The sequence below is a fragment of the Photinus pyralis genome, unplaced genomic scaffold (assembly GCF_008802855.1).
Source record: "Photinus pyralis isolate 1611_PpyrPB1 unplaced genomic scaffold, Ppyr1.3 Ppyr1.4_LG8, whole genome shotgun sequence".
Classification (NCBI taxonomy): Eukaryota; Metazoa; Arthropoda; class Insecta; order Coleoptera; family Lampyridae; genus Photinus; species Photinus pyralis.
In genome coordinates this window covers 6,543,127-6,563,623 of record NW_022170819.1, presented here as the reverse complement: position 1 = coordinate 6,563,623, position 20,497 = coordinate 6,543,127, and the positions used below count along the sequence as shown (strand labels likewise).

At 35.1% G+C, this 20,497-nt stretch overlaps 1 protein-coding gene across 1 annotated transcript; it reads right to left on the bottom strand.

Annotated features, from left to right (window-relative positions):
- Positions 1-10,688: 10,688 nt before the first annotated feature.
- Positions 10,689-12,258, bottom strand: LOC116179059 (chymotrypsin BI-like). The gene is made up of 7 exons (XM_031498767.1): positions 11,744-12,258; positions 11,667-11,697; positions 11,463-11,613; positions 11,256-11,413; positions 11,121-11,207; positions 10,931-11,070; positions 10,689-10,877 (listed from the first exon to the last, which is right to left on the bottom strand). The coding sequence occupies exons 1-7, from the start codon at positions 11,795-11,797 to the stop codon at positions 10,710-10,712; spliced, it is 789 nt and encodes a 262-aa protein (XP_031354627.1). The 5' UTR covers positions 11,798-12,258; the 3' UTR covers positions 10,689-10,709.
- Positions 12,259-20,497: the final 8,239 nt, after the last annotated feature.

Here is a 20,497-nt window from a genome sequence, read left to right as displayed (position 1 = left end):
CAGGCCTTCAACAAATAAAAACGATTCTGCATGTTCAACCAGTTAGCGTTAGACAGTTTATGTGTTATGTGGTCAAACTTGCGGATGTTGTATATATATCGCAAACAGGCATTTTGAACCTTTTGAATTCTATTTTTATCAATACCTTGCAAGCATGGACTGAATACAACACTACAGAAAGTAAAATGTGACAATACTAATGATTCGCAAAGTAAAATCTTTGTTTTTATTGAGAAATAGTGTCGGTGTGCATATAGCAACCTTAAACTTCCATAAGCTTTTACTATGCTTTGTGAAATATGATATGAAAATCTAAAAGTATTGTCAAGATGTAGGCCTAAATTTTTTGCCCGGTGGACTACAGGTATGATTGTGTTATTGATATGAATAGTTATATCTGAAAGGTACCTATTATAGTATTCCTACCACCAAATAACAGCACTTGTGATTTTGAGGGATTGATGTGTAAATTATGTTTTAGAGAAGTTATATAGAGGTTTTGTAAATCATTATTAATCTTAGACACTGCATTATTGATTTCAGACGGTTTAAATGACAGATATAATTGAGTGTCATCCGCATAGGCATGATAATTGCATGAAGTGATTACATTATTAAAGGATGAGGTGTAAATGCTGAATAATGTTGGTCCTAATATCGATCCCTGGGGAACGCCACAGCTTAGAGGCAAAGATCAGATACGGCATTGTCCAACTTAACACACTGAGACCTATTGGACAAATAGTCGAGGAGGAAATCTGCGGCATTCCGTGTAAGTCCAATGAAATGTAAAATAGAGCGTAATAAATGGTGATCAATGGTATCGAACGCCTTCGAAAAATCCAGAAGAACCAGGATGGTCAATTTTCTTTGATCAGTTGCTTGAAGGATGTCATCTGTTATGTTGAGAAGCGCAGTGCTACAACTGTGCAACGGTCTAAAACCAGACTGTGTGGAAGGTAGGATATTAAAAGATGTTAAATGATTTATAAGTTGAGCATTAATTATCTTTTCTAATATTTTAGATATCGCAGGTAACACACTGATAGGACGCAGGTGATTCAAATCTGTAGGATTTTTTATTTTAGCAACAGGTCTCACAAATGCCTGCTTCCATAAGGCTGGAAATTTGTTTTCAACTATGCAGCAGTTAATGATGTGGGTTATGAACTGTATTACAAATGGGCAGCAATATTTTATCATTTCTATGTTAATTTTATCTATTCCGTAGCAAAGTGAATGAATTTTATTTAATAAATCTAATACAGTATAGGAATCTACAGTTTTGAATTCCAGCGGCGCAGTGACCCCTGCCTTAGTATTATTGTCAAAGAAATCAACTAGATCTCTATTACCAGCAGCACTCGGTTTAGGAATACTGCTAATAAAATGACTGTTAATCTCATTGGCATGTTGAAGGTGTTGAGGTATTTCAAAAAAAGAAGACTGTTTAATGTCAAAAGAATGTAATACCTTCCAAGTAAGTTTGGATGATTTGAGTGTCCGAAATTTGTACTCCAAATATGCCTTCTTTTCATTTCGAATTGCCAGTGTAGTAAAATTACGCAGGGATTTATAATACTCCCAATGGTGGTTCAGTTTACTTTTGCGGAATTTAGATTTTGCTTTGTCTCTTAGTGACTGTAGTAGTTTGATGTTATCGGTTATCCTAGGAAAGCGGGGCTTAGTTACTTTAAATAATTTATTGGGAGCGTGTAAATCAAAAATCTCAGAGACACAAGAATTAAAGATCTTAACCTTATCATCGACGTCAGGGGTGTAATAGATCAAGTTCCAAGGTAGTTGTTTTAATTCTTTTTCAAACCTCGCTCGATCGATGTTTTTAAAATTGCGTAGCTCCATATACTTAACTTTTTGCTTGGGTTTCACTATGTTGAACTCACAATATATGACATCATGATCAGATGCATGAAAGTTATGAATGCCTGAGTCTATGATGAAGTTTATGTTTGATGAGATGATTAGATCGATTAAGGTGCTACTATGCTGAGTAACTCTAGTAGGTTCATTAATGATTTGAGTTAGTCCTAAGGACCGCAAGAAAGAATTCAACAGGATAGTGCCAGGGCTTCCACATTTTAGGTAATCAACATTAAAGTCGCCTACGCAAGTTACTTTATCTGATTTTGAAACACATATAGATATGGTAGATTCGAGCTCATTAAGAAATGATGTGAGGTTTGCATGAGGTGGTCTATACACCACACCAAGGATTGAGTTATTTGAGTTATTTGTATCATTACCAACCGATACCCACAACTGTTCTATAAGAGAATCCGTTTCAATTATTTTAAATTTCAAACTGCTCAAAATATACAAACCAACACCTCCTCCACGAGACAATCTATCTTTGCGCAAAAACGTATAACCATCAATAAACATTTCACAGGCTTGGATCTGTCTAACCAGGTTTCAGATATACCAAACATGTCGTATTTATATTGTAGTAAGTCGCCCTTTAGCTCCAAAAAATTTGCAGATAGTGACCTAATATTAATATGCGCTACTGTCAATCCGTTATTCTTCATCTTAAAATATTAAAGTAAATGAAACATGTCTACTATTTATTCATAATTAGCAGTAATGAGTGAAATCAAAAACAAAATTAGTACTCAATTCAAAAGCAAAAATAAGTGTTAGTAAAAGATAACCACAGAATGTGGAATTTAATGTTGCGCATTTTTAAATAAAAGTCCGATGATAAACTTCAACGGCTGATAAGAAGTGCCATCGGCTGCGGTGGTGGATTTGATATCGTCTATTCCTTTAATTCCATTTGACACATTTAGTTTAGAAATCTTGTTTTTCACTTTAATGTAGATGGAACCGCTACTGGTGAAAACGTTGGAGTTGCCAAGTTTCTTTGCAGCTTCTTTAACTAAAAGTACTCGTGCATGGGTGAGATCTTCCCAAATAACAATTTGAGATCCTTTAAGTTTCTTCTTTGCAAAGTATATTTGATTTTTTACATCACGCCGACAAAATTTAACAATGATTGGTCTATAATCACCGACTTTATGGGCTAATCTGTGGCAGCAGTCAATATCATTTGGACTTGTGCCTCAAGATGGTCGTTCGTTAATTTTAGTTGCTCCTCTAGAAATGTTACTTTGGCAATAACAGGTTTCAGTTGCTCTTGGACGATAAGATTTATGTTCTCTGTGAACGTAGATAACAATTTATCCATGAATTGTTTATTGCCTAACACGTTTTCCACAATTTTTTGCACTAGCGATTCTTCACTATCGCCACCCTCAGCACCACTAGAACGCGTTTTAATACCTCCACCAGGCATGATTTATTTAATATAAGTAAATATATGGAATTGAACATTTATTACCGCAACTTCAACGCACGTCTACTCAAGTTGACTGCACATCACCGAAATGATATCATAGCTTGGATAAAAGCACATGCAGGAATTGAAGGTAACGAAATTGCTGACCTTCGTGCTAAAGAGGCAGCAAACAGGACAGATATGAGTCTTAACTATCATATTCCTAAAAGAGATGTCATGGTGTGTATTAAAGCACACATATTAGAGGTATGGAATGCACAGTACAGGAAGGGAACAAAAGGGCGATACTACAAACAATTAGAACCAAACTTACCTCAACAACCATGGTATAAAAATATCTCCAGCAGGCCTTTTATTGCAACCATTTGTCGATTGAGAGCCAATCATGGCAGATTCCCTACACATCTACATAAAATAAAATTAGCAGACACTCCAATATGTTTGTGTGGTAGTGAAGGTTCATTGCAACACCTTATGTTGGAGTGTAGAAATCACTCGACTTTTAGAAATGAATTCTACACCAATCTACAAAAATGTAATGTCACTTTCCCTACAACATTGTTTCTTCTTTCAGAATCCAAAAATATTACGATATATTTATACATAGCTATACCAGTTTCTACAACAAAATAAAATTGAAATTTGAAATTTAAAAGGAATATTACTTATAAACTAGGCTGGCTTATTGGTACTGCCAAAAACAACAAAAAAAAAACAAAAAACAAAATAACGCTTCAAATGGAAGCAGGGCACGTTCAATTCAATGTACCTATATAAGAATATCCGAATGGGAATGCAGGAATACCTTCGTTCCGCCAACTCTCAATTTCAAGAGACACGGTGCCATTAGCTTAAAATATTGCCCTGTCTAAGTTCATTGCTTTGTATGCAACCAGAGCTAGAACGAAACGGATCCCAAGAAATTCAGAAATACAAAGATCTCCTTAAATCGAGTTAAAATCTTGAAATTGTCGAGAGGATACTAACGATTGGATTCATGCCACTTGATCTCTGGAATAGAATGATACTCGTGTGTAACCTGAGCATCTAATTATCGAACAATGTTATTATGGAACGACACTCGAGCTGTCCCCGGGCATAAAAAGCTGTCTAGACAATCTCCATGCAAAATCGTCTACTAAATAATACTAAATAATAAAAGAAAAGTGCGAGATTAAGGTGAGGCGTGCCTTAGCTGTTGAAATAACGTATTTCGCATACGTTATCAGGACACCAGCTGCGAAAGATTTACATTCGCAATTCTTAACTTTTATGTTTCTCGCCATTAACTTAAAGTATTCAGAAGTGTAACGCGAACTTCACTTGCTTTTCATAATAATGTACCTTGCTTTCACGAAGTGGCCGGGGTTATTATCCTTTCGACTTCAAAATCCCCCAGAGCAAACAGCAATTGGGTAACGAGTAACCGTATGCTTTTGTTAGCATTGAAATACATTTTTCTATCTCCTGATGAAGCTTCAAGCAACGCGTATACGGATTATCTTACTAAATTAACTGCTTTTACTGTGTTCCTTAACAAGGTAAACAGCACCCACATGTGGGGGTAGCTGTACGATTAATTTTGAAATTTAATAATTATGTTGATATTGTTTATGCATGATCCATAATTACTAACAGTGTAACCGATTAATTTACGCAATATTAGAAATGCTTGATATATCTGCTTTACTGTGGTGCTCATAATTGCATTCTACAGTACAGCTCATGTCGATTTCAACTGAAAAATTAGAAATAAGTAATTCTCCAACACACAACAGACTGTAATAGGTTTTCGCATACAAAGGGGTTGTCTATCCCTTCTTTGAATTATAATGTCAGTTCGAATCATTTCTGTAAAATAATTAAACGGCCCATGAGCATTTTATGATGATGGTTGTAATGAAGATTTCTCTTTTTTTTTCTCTTTATGAAAATTGATTTTAACTCTCGGTTTCCTTATCTGTTTACCACACCAGTAACAATAGGTAAATACAAAAATTATCATGAAACTTTACCTTTGAAAAAAATCTATAATGAAATGGATCCAACTTATTTTTATTTTATTTATTTATTTACATGCTTTACAACAGGTTACATAATACTCAATTAGATTATCACGAAAGATATCGACATTGCCAGACAAGGTGCCAATTTGATTATACAGTGTTAATTATTTGAGTGCCGATAATACTGAGTGTGAATCCTCGGGTGAATTTAAGGAGAAAAGTGTATATACTTATGTCCTAAACTTAATAAATTAAATTGCCAGTTCAAACCACACACGGAAGTCACTGGTGACAATTAAAAAAATCTAAGGGTGATGATAAAAACTCACTTTTTTTTTTAAAACACCCTGTGCCTAGCCCAAAAACATAACAGGTTTAGTACATATGCTGATATTAACTTTTTTCCTTAAAATCACCCGAGGTTTCACATCCTGTATTATCGGCACTCAATTAATTAACACCCTGTATAGTCGCTGCATATCTACCAGAGAAGAGCAGTAAGTTTGTGCGCGACTAGGAAAAATAAAATAATGTATGAATACGGCGAAGGAAAGCTGAAATATAAAAATTGATTTGCGTCAGATTTTTGGAGTTGACAATATTTCCATGTAGTAACTTGTACAAATAATATTAAGCTGGGCAATTTCGTGTCTCTTTTTAACACAATCCATCAGTTCAGCGTACGGAATTAGACACTTGTATTTCCCGCTCCGTTTATAGTTAAGATACCTTAGGAATTTCCTTTGCATGTTCCTTACACGTTTTCTATTGATACCTTTTACTAGGAAATTCAATTTAAATACAGGGTGGCCATTTGAAAACAAAACAGCGCCTATTTTGGGGACCTTAAAACATTTACGAAAACATCCTCGGACCCCCGTCAATTTTTGATTCAAGGGGAACCATTTTTTGCTAGTTTCCACCATCCAAGTTACCGTATCGTATATCCTTTGTGGTGTTTATCGAAATACTATCCCATTTCAGATTGCATGCATAATTCCCACTCTGATTAGATTAACGTTCTTGACGACCCTGTCGTGACCAACGTCCAATTTAAACCGAGTTGGAGAGGTACTGCGTGATCGACGATAATAAGGGATAATAAAGAGATGATAAAGAGCAATGAATAACTTACGTGAATGGATATAAAAGAATCACAAGTAATTTACAAATCGCGCGAGGGATGGGAGCATTTTATTTTTCCGTCTCTAGTTAATTGTTGATGAAGAGCAATCGAAATGCGAGAAGTTTGTAGTCGATTAAGGTGAAATTGTAAGAAAAAACCGTGAACATGAAAGGGAACCGTGGACGTTTGAGTGGCGGAAGGTGTTCGTGAGTTCAGTTTCCGTTTTTGACTGTAAGCCGATTGTTAGGGTTTTAAGAATGTCTGCTTTTTATTTGGGGGTGCGAAGTAATTTATCTGCGTTAAGTGGACAAACTTATGGGATCCACTTTTTTTAACCAAACGTCATTGATTTGTTCCTATTAAATAAATCGTTCAAATGTAGTACTTTAAACGTTAGGACATTAACATCAATCCTTGCAATTTAAATACGTTTTATGCCATTGTCCCTAGAGGATGTATACAACAATAATGTTACAATGATGATGGAACAAACAAAACAACTGCGCTACAATAATGAAATTACTTGTAAATTTGGAGCAATTCCTAAGAATTTCTGAAATTGACTTTGGATGATAACGCAAGAGAAGAAGGCAAGAATTAGAATGCAATGATTTTTGATAAGTATACTTTTAACTGGGAGATCTGAAATTGAGTTAAACGATCATCAGTATTACCAACCTTATAATAATAATAATAATGTTTATTAATCCAATAGATCACAATTTCTGGATATAGGACAAGTCAAATTAAACCAAATGTAACCAATAAAATAAGTACATGTAACGGTAAAAGACAACAATATTCTATGAGTAAGTAACAAACACATAAAGAAATCACAGTTAAAATGAATGATTGAAATACTCTACGATGGAATAAAATGCATGGTTGTCTAGAAAGTTGTTTACTGTGTTTTTAATATGGCGTCTTCTAGTCTTCTTGTTGTGCGAAAAAGCAGAATTTGATCGAAGCGAAATTTTTCTTAAACGAAAATCTAAAATCTGCTACAGAATACCGTTCTCGCTACAGCATCAGGTTGTCCTCTTCTATACAGCTTTAAGAGATAAATTAGAGAGGATTACCACCTGCATCAATGCGCTTTGACGAATAATCTGAAATTCAAATGAACCGGAAAAATTCATAGTGGAAAATTAGCTTTAATATTGATTTTGACTGACATTAAAAGAAAGAATCTTAGACGTAATTCCGAGTTTATACATTTTCAGTATTCACGCCCAATTTAACCCTACTTGGATTAAAAAGTGTAATCCAATTTAGAGTAGCTAAATGTCATGTACATTTCCATGTACTGTATTCTCATGTGCTTGTCCTTATGCCCCTAAAAAGCGCGTTTCAAATTTAAGCCGTTACAACTACTTAAATTTTACTGAAATTCATTTCTTAAATTAGAAGCGACATCAACTTCGTTGTGTCACGTTATGTTTAAAACGTTACTTGCACCACCACATCACTCTAAATTATTGTTGGGGGAATCATAAAAGTCACAATAAATAAAATGCCATTCGCACGCGATGACCTCCAGTTCTTAAATGGCAATAATTGTCCATCCTACTCATTCGGAAGGTATACTAATTGATTATTTCAATGGTATCCATCGACTCTTTATCAAACTTATTCCGAAATGTCAAGAATCTCAATTTCTCTTCTTTACAATAAAATATGGATGCGAGGTAAACTTGAAAAACTGCGGCACTGCGTGAGTGTACCATAATTACGCCTATCTTCGTAGACTTTTGCATTTAGACTTCGAACGTGTTACCCAATTGCGAAAGGTGACGCTAATTTTGCAATAAACACGTTCTTTATTATAAGAAACCTCTATCTACAGTAGACTGATTTGAGGGCTACCACTTATACGCTCGAACGGACAGACTGTGATACAAAGGCACTTCAGAACTGACTTCATATCTTTGGTTCGTGCCTCGGGGGTAACTTTTGAGGCATTTATCTCTTAATAACCTGATATACTCAATATTATTGACTTGACCACACAAAAATCCCAATTTTCCGGGTCGATCTGAGACAATTTTTTTTCGGGCCTCAAAAAAAGGCAGTGTATCACCTTCCTTTTTAACCAAAAGTCGACTAGACCAAAATTTCTCGGGAAAACACTTTTTCTTATTAATTTTGGTGTGTAGAATCCAAAACAATTCGTACTTTTTCGATTACACTTCTCCATCAAAGTTATAGACTATAAACCAATTTCGAAAAAAAATTCAAAGGGCTGTAACTTTTGAACTAGTAGCCGAATCTTGGAACTGTTTGAAATTATGGATTCTACAGGCCACATTCTATAAATAAATTTTTTTTTTCAGGTCGATCTGAGACAATTTTTTTGAAGGCCTCAAAAAAAGGCAGTGTACAACCTTCCTTTTTTACCAAAAATCGACTGCACCAAAATTTCTCGGGAAAACACTTTTTCTTATTAATTTTGGTGCGTAGAATCCAAACAATTCGTACTTTTTCGATCAGACTTCTCAATCAAAAGTTATAGACTAGAAACCAATTTCGAAAGAAAATTCAAAGGGCTGTAACTTTTGAACTAGTAGCCCAATCTTGGAACTGTTTGAAATTATGGACTCTACAGGCCACATTCTATAAGAAATTTTTTTCCGGGTCGATCTGAGACAATTTTTTTTGAAGGTCTCAAAAAAAGGCAGTGTACAACCTTCCTTTTTTACCAAAAATCGACTGCACCAAAATTTCTCGGGAAAACACTTTCTATTATTAATTTTGGTGCGTAGAATCCAAAACAATTCGTACTTTTTCGATGAGACTCCTCAATCAAAAGTTATAGACTAGAAACCAATTTCGAAAAAAAATTGAAAGGGCTGTAACTTTCGAACTAGTAGCCCAAACTTGGAACTGTTTGAAATTATGGACTCTACAGGCCACATTCTATAAGTAAATTTTTTTCCGGGTCGATCTGAGACAATTTTTTTTGAAGGTCTCAAAAAAAAGGCAGTGTACAACCTTCCTTTTTTACCAAAAATCGACTGCACCAAAATTTCTCGGGAAAACACTTTCTATTATTAATTTTGGTGCGTAGAATCCAAAACAATTCGTACTTTTTCGATGAGACTCCTCAATCAAAAGTTATAGACTAGAAACCAATTTCGAAAAAAAATTGAAAGGGCTGTAACTTTCGAACTAGTAGCCCAAACTTGGAACTGTTTGAAATTATGGACTCTACAGGCCACATTCTATAAGTAAATTTTTTTCCGGGTCGATCTGAGACAATTTTTTTTGAAGGTCTCAAAAAAAAGGCAGTGTACAACCTTCCTTTTTTAGCAAAAATCGACTGCACCAAAATTTCTCGAGAAAACACTTTTTCTTATTAATTTTGGTGTGTAGAATCCAAAACAATTCGTACTTTTTCGATTAGATTTCTCAATTCTCAATTTGGGTGTGATATTAGATCGCAAATTAAGGTTTAAGTCTCACGTCGGTAAATGTATCAGAGCGGGGTTCTGGAAATTAAGGCTGCTCTACCAAAATCGAGAAGTCCTTAACGTTAAAACTAAGCGAATGTTATGTGATAGTTTGGTACTTTCATACTTTAACTTCTGCGATACAGTATATGGACCATGTCTTGACAGCGTAGAGGTGAGGCGTATACAAAGATTGCAAAAGGCGTGTTTACGTTTCATATATGGTGTTCCAAGATCGACGCATCATATTTCGGAGAAGCTAGGGGATGCAAACTGGCTAAATATGCGTAGTAGAAGAACAGTTCACTTACTTGTATGCTATTACAAAATATTAACATATAACACCCCCGCGTACCTCTGGGAGAAGGTCGGATGTGCATCATTTGTGTATTTTGATGCTTAACAAAGTGCTTTATCAAATGACATAAGAAAAGAAGTAAAAATTGCTTCCAATAACAAAGTTGTTAACCGGAGACGAAAGGTCAGACTTAAAACTAGTATCTTGCAGAGAGAAAACAGTGGTAATAATAATGTGTCATTTATTTAGAAATACCTTTTTAAATAACTTCGGTAAAATATCACCGAAAGCAGTCGGAATTTTTTCAGTTGCAAAACGGCATTTTGTTAAGCATCAAAATAAGCAATTTTGCTAAATTTCCAAGATCCTCATGGTGCATTGCAGTTGGGATTTCTTCCGCATTTTCCAATACGAAATTTGATCCTTTTGTCTTAGTAGCATGCGCTTAATGAAGGGTAAGTAATAATAAGCACATCAATTTAGCAATTGGTCTTTATTTCGCCTTTACAAATTATTCAATACCAGTGTGGGACTTAATCCAGCTACCATAGCGCGAAGTCCGGGAGAATCCAGCGGGGTATCCTTTGGCGCATCCCGCGATATGCCCGAAACTCACAACGCCAACGTGAGTTGCCGTGCCGTTTGCGTCTAGATGAATTAGTGGGCCTCCACTGTCACCCTACGACACAAATGGAAATGAGGAATTGATTAGTGATTAATTGAGATGCTTACGTTACACGTGCTTTTTGAGTTTTCGCCCGTGCAACAGACTACGTCATCGGTTACTGCAGATGAGTAGATATTCCCACAAACTTTATTGGGGATTGTTGTTAATTCGACAAAATTGAGTGCTGCAGAAACACTGGTCGAGGCTACAAGAGAGTTAACAATGCCATTGATGGTAAAATGGAAAGATACTAACCATCAGATGTTTTCCCCCACCCACTGACAGTTAATCCTGTGTGATCGGCAACGTAGTCCTTTCCAAGCCGTATGGCTCTAATCGTATCTACAACACGAGTAAAAAACCCAACGCACCTTCTCTACTCGAACATACCAGTAAACTCGACTGTCCTCTTTAGGTTTATTAACCCAATGTCGTTGTTTAAGGAGTAGGGATCGTATGCTTCGTGAGGAAATCCTTCATCCGTTACCACCATTAAGCTATTACTTTTAGAACTCAAGCTACCCAAACCAATCTCAAAGGAATAAGCACTAAAATAACACTGTTCAGTAACGGTACGTGACTTTAGATTAATTTTACTTTTGAACACAATGAGCTGCTGTTAGAACCCAACTATTGGAAATTAAAGAACCCCCACAGAAAGACGTACCGTACAGAGTTTTGAAACGGTTCGATACCTGCCAAGGGAACTGGCCTGCTACGGCCGGTGACCCATTTATAATTTTGGGCCCTGAAGTTTTAAAGTAAGATACTAACGTCTTATGCAATTTTTGATCTACTTACTCTCGACATCTTTGAAGACAACGGCCGGTGTCTAAAATTAAACGTTAAGGAAGAAGCTAAACGTAATTTGTACTTACAAATCGGAAAGCTGTGGTTAACCCGGCCAGCAGAACTACCAGTAGATGTTTCATGTTGAATATTGATGAATGTATTGGAATACCTCCAACTTATATATCGTTGTCATGATTATCTTACAATGTCAAGTGTCGTTGTGAATTGCTTTTTTAATATCCGTTGTTTGAATACACTGAAGGTCCTCCAAAGCAATTCATCGTACCGTGATTGTGCGAAATACGTATGCTATTTTTGACCGAGGAAGTAACAGGAAGTGAGCTTTTCATTTTAACACTTGCATCTTCTCCAATACCAGCTCCCGAGTGCACTGAACAGTTTCTAGTGTCGGTTATACCACCCTTGTACAACCGGCTCCAGAGGCTTATAACTTGATACTACGCTCAAGAATCTGTGGGCTTTAGTGCAGGGCTTTTAGTTAACAAAATTGTACACTTTTGTTTAGAAACATTGTGTGTAAGAGATTGTTTATGTAGTTAATATATTAATAAGAGCATTTTATCAAAAATTCGAAATCTCCGAGTAGGTACTTTACTAGTCAAAAATATTCCGACCTTGATGTAAACACTTGAAAGGACGTACTATTCAAGCCTTCATATCGCTGTTTAAGCATTGCCTGTATTTAAAAACACAGTTCCACTTCAAGGAAAATAATTTTGTCATGAGAGCGCCGAAATTCTCCCAGATTAGGTACCTACAAAGGTTAAAAGACAGATTTCTAATACCACGACTGCCAACGAGCTTCCATTTCGGGCTGAATCGATACAAAATAAATTAATAAAAGATAACTTGTATGGCTCTTCTGCGCACCCGTTAACTGATATTAACGTAAAATAACAGAAAGTACACAAGAAAGTGTGGTTTGCGTATGAAATTTGGGTACGTTTATTACTGTAATGGACAGTTCGGCAGCGGTGACCAAAGATATTACGATAAGTAGGTAGCTTATTATGTAGAAAATTCGGCAATTTCAGCTCACCAACGCATTTAACCCTTTTTATGGTTTTATAAATAATTCCAGTACGTAAATAATTAATACTTCAATTACCGTAACAGCAAAGCACATTTTTGTGTGCGGTTTTTCTTTAAACAATGTATATGAAATAATGAAATGCGATCACATGTGGTGCAGCGCCTATACACGCAAAGGCACAGTAGGCTACGTGATCGCAATAATTCAAATTGATTTATTATTCAATTTATATAATGTCACTTTTATGCATTCTTCGAGCTTAAAGTCATTACAAAAGTATTATTTATTGTGATATATTTAAAGAACGCTACATGAATCTATGTAATCGAAATGGATGTATAAAAAGTGGATCGAATTTCGAAAGTACTTACCTACCCTAAACGGGGTGAAGTTAATTTGGCATTATTTTTCACCGAACCGGGCATTTATTGCATTGTGACCTTATCAATCGTTGTAGATGTATATCATCAGCTACCTGTTTATGTTTTACAGTTTCCAGGATCGTCATCGTGGCCCTCGAATTTGAATCAGCATGTATATCAGAAATAGATCCGAATTCATAAAAATTTTTTTTCGCGCCCTATTTGTTCCATGTTTCTACCTTAAAAAATTAAAGAAGAAACGACGATTTTTTAGTCGTTTCGAGATTTAGATTTTGAACCCTAGGCTTCTTCAGAAACTACGTTTCTGTTGTTACCCCCAGAGAATGATTTGAAACATCTCTGATCAACCGTAAAATTAAACACATTAAAGCTAGAAGATTCTTCAAATTCCTCCATTTCTGATTCTTCATTAAGATCTTAAAGATTGATCGAATGAATAGTGTAACGGTAGCCCTTAATTGGGATTTATTTTCTCGAAAGTAGTCGGAGATGTTTTCGGGATGCGCATTGTCATAAGTTTGGTAGTATAGGGTATTCGAAGCGTATCTTTGGAGATTTGTAGAAATCGGAGTTATCAATTAAGTTTCTTAGATTCGTCTCTACTCTTCAAGTTAAATATGATCTTCAGATTTATTGGGTTCTTCGTTTCACAGAATTTGGTCAACTACTTTAACGAATCTTTCTCCGATTACTTAAAATCAATAGAAACTTGGCTTACATACCTACGAGTATATTGGTATAAAAAGTTCTATTTACTTTAAACTTGAATTCAGACAAATTGAGCTGCACCCCTTCGCATTCAACGCTATAACTTTAAAAACGTTTATCCAGAATTGATGGCTTACGATAAATTTTAGTTTAAATGCATAAGGTATTAAGCTTGGGATTTCAACTTTTCTACATATTTCGACTATTCAATTTTTGGAGCATTATGCTCGGCGAGCTCTTTAAAAATGAAAGGCGCCATTCGAATATGTAACGGTTGAAGTGGGATGCGTCTGCTTACGAAAAGCAGTTACCCACCTTAAACGTCATTTTCTCTTATTTCAAGCAGACAAGTTTTCATCAAACAAAGGAAAAAGTTTCGGACAGGGAATTTTAAAAAGGTATATGGGCGCGCATTATAAAGTTCAGTAAACTTAAAAATAATTTCCTACGCACCGGAAACTTCACACCAACAAGTTAAAAAGGGTTTTGTCAAACTTTCCCGAACTCCTCTTTTACAATAAATCAGGATAAATGTGATTTATTAAGCGTCAAATAAACATTCTTCCGCTATAGATGAAATTCAGAAGTTGAATGTTCGCTTTAAAAAATGTTCCCATTCTTTAAACGACTTTCTCCCATCCGTCTTTTCTGTGTGCGATTATAAACAAATCTGACAAAACTAGTGTCTCTGCCGGTTATTAACTCAGACAACTTCTAAATTATCACGATTTCCACTAAATTGGAAATTGAAACCGAACACAAATATTTCAAACTTCCCCTTGTTGCTGTGTTTTAAAGTGGGTCAGTTACTGTTCACTACTAATGGACGTGAGTGTGTGGTTCTTCTAATTAATCTGATGCGTATTCACCTAAAATTTGTAAAATGCAACAAATGAGCCCAAAATGCATTATACTAACTCATATCGGGTTTAATGAAATCAATATGTAGCCATCAAACCGACAGACCGCAATATTTAATAATAAAACAAGCAACACACGAATGCAATTTATGAATAATGGACGTTTTCAAGACTAAAAGGTGCATTCTGTCCTTAGAGTGGTGGATTCAGGCCAAGAATCACTTACTTTTCTCCCTATTGGTTTCAGGGCATATTATATTTAAAAAAACGAATCTTCACAACAAGATTCAGCGCCAGATGCGCATTTTTCGACTATCAGGGCATTTTGATGATCGAATATACGGCAATCCCTCCAAGAAATCAACGGAAAACGATTACATTTAAGGCAAAAAGGTACTGAGAATGATTGGTAGATCTTTTGTAGGTGGAAATGGGAACAATAATTTTATTTTCACCTGTAGTACCAAGAGATTCATCCCTAAGGATAAAAAATGTCTCAAATTTGCGTAACTTGGTCGCCAATTTTTCCAATTGTTCATTCTCATTGGGGTTAATTTTCATTTGAAGAGGGGCGGCATCATATAACAATTCATTCTTACTTTATTTCATTTTTTCTACCTCCACATTTCTACGTTACAGTTCAGATAATCAATATTCTCCTCTTATACAGATAATCTAGCCTTTGTGTTGACAAAACTGAAAAGAACCTAGAATTTTTCATTTGTTGTGTGATATCTGAAATGCTAAATACGACTTTTGACTTTGGTACTGCCCGAAGGAATCGATTTACCTTGAAAATGATCAAAAATCGTGGAATTTTTAGTCTAGAAAAGAAAAGAAAGGGTTAAAGTGATTCGCGGAGTAAAAAGAGGAAACTCGCTCCTTTTTAGATGGGAATAAGGTACCACCCTGGGTACCACCGAGGGGTAATCCACTGAGTAAACTTCAAAATTAGAATAAAATTCCAGAATTACAAAAAAATTCCATCAGAGTTTCAAAAAACTTCCAAAACTGCAAAATAATTCACTTGAATTCCAAAAAATTCCATTGACTTTCAAAGAATTTCCTTAAATTCCAGTAACTTCCAAAAAGAATTCAAATGAATGCCAGTGACAATTTTAAGTAGATATCGAGGTAGATATTAATCTTGGGAATATAAATCTGTTAACAAGAATTGATATTAATTGCTGTGACCATTCAACTTAGAGACACAGACCAAAAATTAAATGCAATGCCCCATGCTGGGCGAGCAAATAATAATGCTGTGACTCTTTTAACTTCCGGCCATACACACAACACATCAAACCAAACCAGCTCTTTAATGAAGTTTCTCCAGTACACATTTGCACCCCGGCACAACAAAAAATTCAATTGTGACTTTAAATTCCTGATTCCAAGCTTAAGGTTCTAACTTCAAAAAGGTCGTTAAAGGAATGAAATAGATACACGATTTGCATGATTTTATTTAAACAAAATTTATTTTGAATCAACAAATGAAATTAAACTTAGAATCCTATTTAACAAGGCCTCTTCTTTAGGGATACTCCGGTATTTAAACGGACCTCCCTGCTTAGATAGCATTGCCATTTCTTAACAAATTAAAATGAAATGAAAAATTTTGGAATCTCTGTATAGTGAAGCTACAGAAAAAGGATTGGTCCTAATGCAGTACCCTGGGGAACTCACATTTTTATAGTCTTTTCATGACTTGCCACGTTATTAGCCAACAAACTGTTACTCGCATCCCCTGAGAATTACCAATAGCGAGAATTCGGCCAGCAGTCGTAAAGAGCTTCAATCTTGTCATGCAGATGCAATTTAAACGCAAGATTTTGATAGAAACCATTAAAAAAAGACGACAATTGCTAATTTGTGAGGATGCAAGGCTAACCACGCTTCTTTAATGAACTGAAATTACTAACAAAACAAGTTTTTAATTAATTGTCGTAGTTATACCGTTGAGTCTAGGATATTTAATTACTAAATGATTATACATCAAGTGAAGTGAAAAGGTTAATTTACTTGTTTTATAAACAATGAAGTACAGTAATAACGAATGACGTAGTATGGGTAAGGTATCTAAGAGATAACCGGAGAAATACAAGGGAACACAGGAAAGCAAAAGAAACTTTCGGAGGACTTTTTAAAGCATAGTATTTAAATGAAGAAGAATGCCATACATTAAATCTGTAATGATTCTACACTTGATTCGTGATTTAAAATTTTATCGATTTTGGAATTACACTAATCTAATAAAAACAAAAACAGCCCACCCTTGATGTTGCACAAGGAAAGCATCATAACTCAAGACTAACAAGTTAAAAAAGTAATCGTAAACGATTTACATAAAGCGCATTTCCACTTGCATTCATTTCCTATTTGTAAGATGCAACTTTTGTTAAAATTGTAAAAATCCGGCTACAAATATGAAAGATAGTGTTGCACATGTGCAATCCAATTTTGACGTGCTACTTTAATTTCAGTTTATAAGAAGAGTTTCATTTCAATGGTTTTTTAAATAAGAAATTTGGAACTGCGCATGCGCAAATCCAAATTTTGAAGCTAACGTTAGATTTTCCTTTGTTCCTAGTGCCTATGTATAAAATTTCATCTAAATGCTTCCATAACTAAAAAAAGTTGGCAATGCGCATGCGCACAACCAAATTTTGAAATTGGCGTTAAATTTGCTTTTATTCCAAGTGGCTATGTATAAAATTTCATTTAAATACTTTTATAATTAAAAAAGTTTGTAATTCGGTTTATAAATGGTCGAGATGCGAAAAGGGCACTGTGAATTTTGAATCGATTCGACTCAACTTTTGGCATTGCGTATTATATGGCTAAAGCTATGTCCATATTGAATTTCATGCAATTCAGTTCATAAGTAACGGAGATGTAAGAGCGATCGGACATTTCCAAACAAAGTTATCGTTCACACTGGCAGATAGAGGGACAGACAGACAAAGAAAAAGACGGGCAGACCAACAGGCAGACGACAGACAGCAATGCAAAATTATAAACGATCTCTAGGATCGTTAATAAACTGCAAAAGTGTAAAATTATGGAACATGTAAAAAACGGTTTTTTGTTTTTTTTTACAATAACTTTTTTTGTAAGCGGTACAGAAAAAATTCCTTCCTTGGTCCAAGACTCGACACCATAACGAACCAAATAGCGAAAAAAGTAGAACAATAGCTCTTAAGATAAAAACTAGTAGCGTCGCAAAACGAGCGGACGGACGGACGGAACAAAGTGGCCAGAATAGCGCATTTTTTTTATTTTGAAATGCGTTAAAAAGGAATCAATAGAAGTTCATCGCAAATTCGACGTCCTCGAACTGATGTATTTTTAAACATGGACATATTCCGTACCATTAATTATAAATGCGTGAGTAAATTTCATTGGGGGACCCGCTAAATATTTAAGGAACATTTAAATTTTGATATAAACACCCGATATCTTTGAATCGCCCCCATACTTAACGTCCACTTCGCGTGTTTCAAACGCTTTTAGCTCGTCCGCAAGCTTCGAAGGGTGGCTCGTATTTAGTATAATTCATTTATACCTGTCAATCGAGAGGACTGATTTATGAAATGCATTCATTTGAATTTCATTTACTTACTTGTGTCAGTAACAAGGTATATTATTCTCGGCTCAGGTGATGCATTCGTTCCTGTTGTTTTGTTGCGGAGTCGGTCACGTAAGGGCGTGCACGACCACTTGGCAAATACGTTTCTGTCAACTGAAAGGTCTTTGAGAGTACTTTGCGGGACAATAACAAAGTGAATTGACTTTTTTCATATTTATTTATGTGTCGCCTTTCAAGCTCGAACTTTTCTTTCCGTCCACAATTTTTCAGGAGAAAATATGTGTCTCCTCTATACGTAACTACGCTATTTGGTGGATGGTTGACCATTAATAAATTGGAAGCAGTAAATTTTGAATTAAACTGCAGAGAAGGTTTATTTCATTGAGTTCGTGTTTTACACGTTCAAGCTTTCTGTCATCGTATTTGTTACTCTAATAATTTTCTTTTATTAAAAGATTTCTGTATTAATTACGGACTCGACAGCAAATTAACAAATGGCTTCATTTGTAGTAGCTACAGTAAGAGTGCATTAAAGTATTATACAATTAATAGTGGTTTCTTGGCGCTTGGCCATTGCGTTTCACTATCTACAAGCCGCATTATTTATAATACATGAAGACGTTACATGTAATAAGTCTCTTTCTCTTCTCGTTAAAAGTGACCGGCTTTCACACTTCGAATAATGCAGGATCTGGTCAATAAATCTTTTTTAATCAAATCGGTGACATTACTTTCCGGACGGACGCATCAAATTCATTAATTTAAAGCTTAGAATTGATTTTTCATATACATGGTGTTCCTAAATATGATCTAAATGGGTTATTTTATGACTAACAGTTCATATACCGGCCGTTTCCGAGATATTCTATCCTGGAACCGCACACCCCCACTTTACTCCTTAAAAAAAACGTTCGAGTGTTTTCCGTACTATGGTATATGCAATTTAATTGTGTAGATTTCCTTCAGATCTCAATTGTTCATCCAAACATTTTTAACGCCCCAATGGTTCTGAAAGATAAGATCAGTTTTTCTCCTAAAAATACCAGCCCTTCTCTAAAGTTAACGGAAAATGATAACTATGGCAGAATTTAAATGTCTCCTTGTTTTTACACCACTATGTGTTTTCGTATTCGAAAATAAGTTTATGTCTTAAACCTGTTTTCGAGGAGTATGATTTGTGTTACAGAAACATATTTCGCATTATACGATCATTCGCGATTTTAGATGGCGAAGTCTACTTGCACATTTTACTCCTGATGTAATGGTAGCACAATCCGCCCCGATATTATATTCAATAACGCAACTTTACGATTTCTGCTGCTTTCATAAAATTGCACAGAAACTGGGACAAATAGAATATAAAAAAAATTCATCGACTATTTATACTTTCCACAGCAATGAACCGCAACATAAACTGTTGTATTATTGATTTCACGCCTTTAATGTGACGATATTTTGTTGTATTTCGCCATTACAATTTACATTGATATCAGTTTTCTCTTTTTTGAGCTAGCCTAATATAACGAAGTGAAAACCTGATTTCAAATGTTATACAATTAGTATTGTTAGTTCAACAAACGATTCACAAACTCTAGATCGATTTTTTTGCAATTCTTACGAAAATAGTGTTTGTATCAAACTTGTAGTAATGTTTCGAATCTTCTAACCCTGCAGAATTACATTACTAAATGTTCAGAATAATTAAGAGAGTATGGGTTTGCTTATTTAATGTTGGCAATGTGTGTAATGATTTTCTCATAAAATTGAGGATTATTACAAACGAGAAAAGAGTTATAACAATCTCCTGCTCCAAATTATCGAACGCGTATTTTACAGGGTGCCCATTATGTATGGAATATAGTATATATCTCGGTAAATATTGACTGGATACAAAGCTTTTCGATATGAAAGTGGTTTAACATTTTGTTTCTCACAATGTGGCAGCATTCAGTTGTTTTGGTTTGAGAAAACAAATGAGAACGAAAAACAATTGAATTTTTTAAAATAGGAATTAGCAATAATTGCTGTCTCCCAGAATACTCAGACATTCATTTCAAGCTTTCCGTGATAGGTTAGTTCACTGCCTTGCAGTTAATAGTATAAGTAAAGCCATTTTAGTTCCAAATTCATTTTGTCTTCAAGGTTTAATAAGAAACGTACACGTTCATTTGTTTTATGTTGATGTGGGATTAATACGAGTATTATTGATGTAATTATGATCAATTTTTAGGAAAAATGTTCCTGTA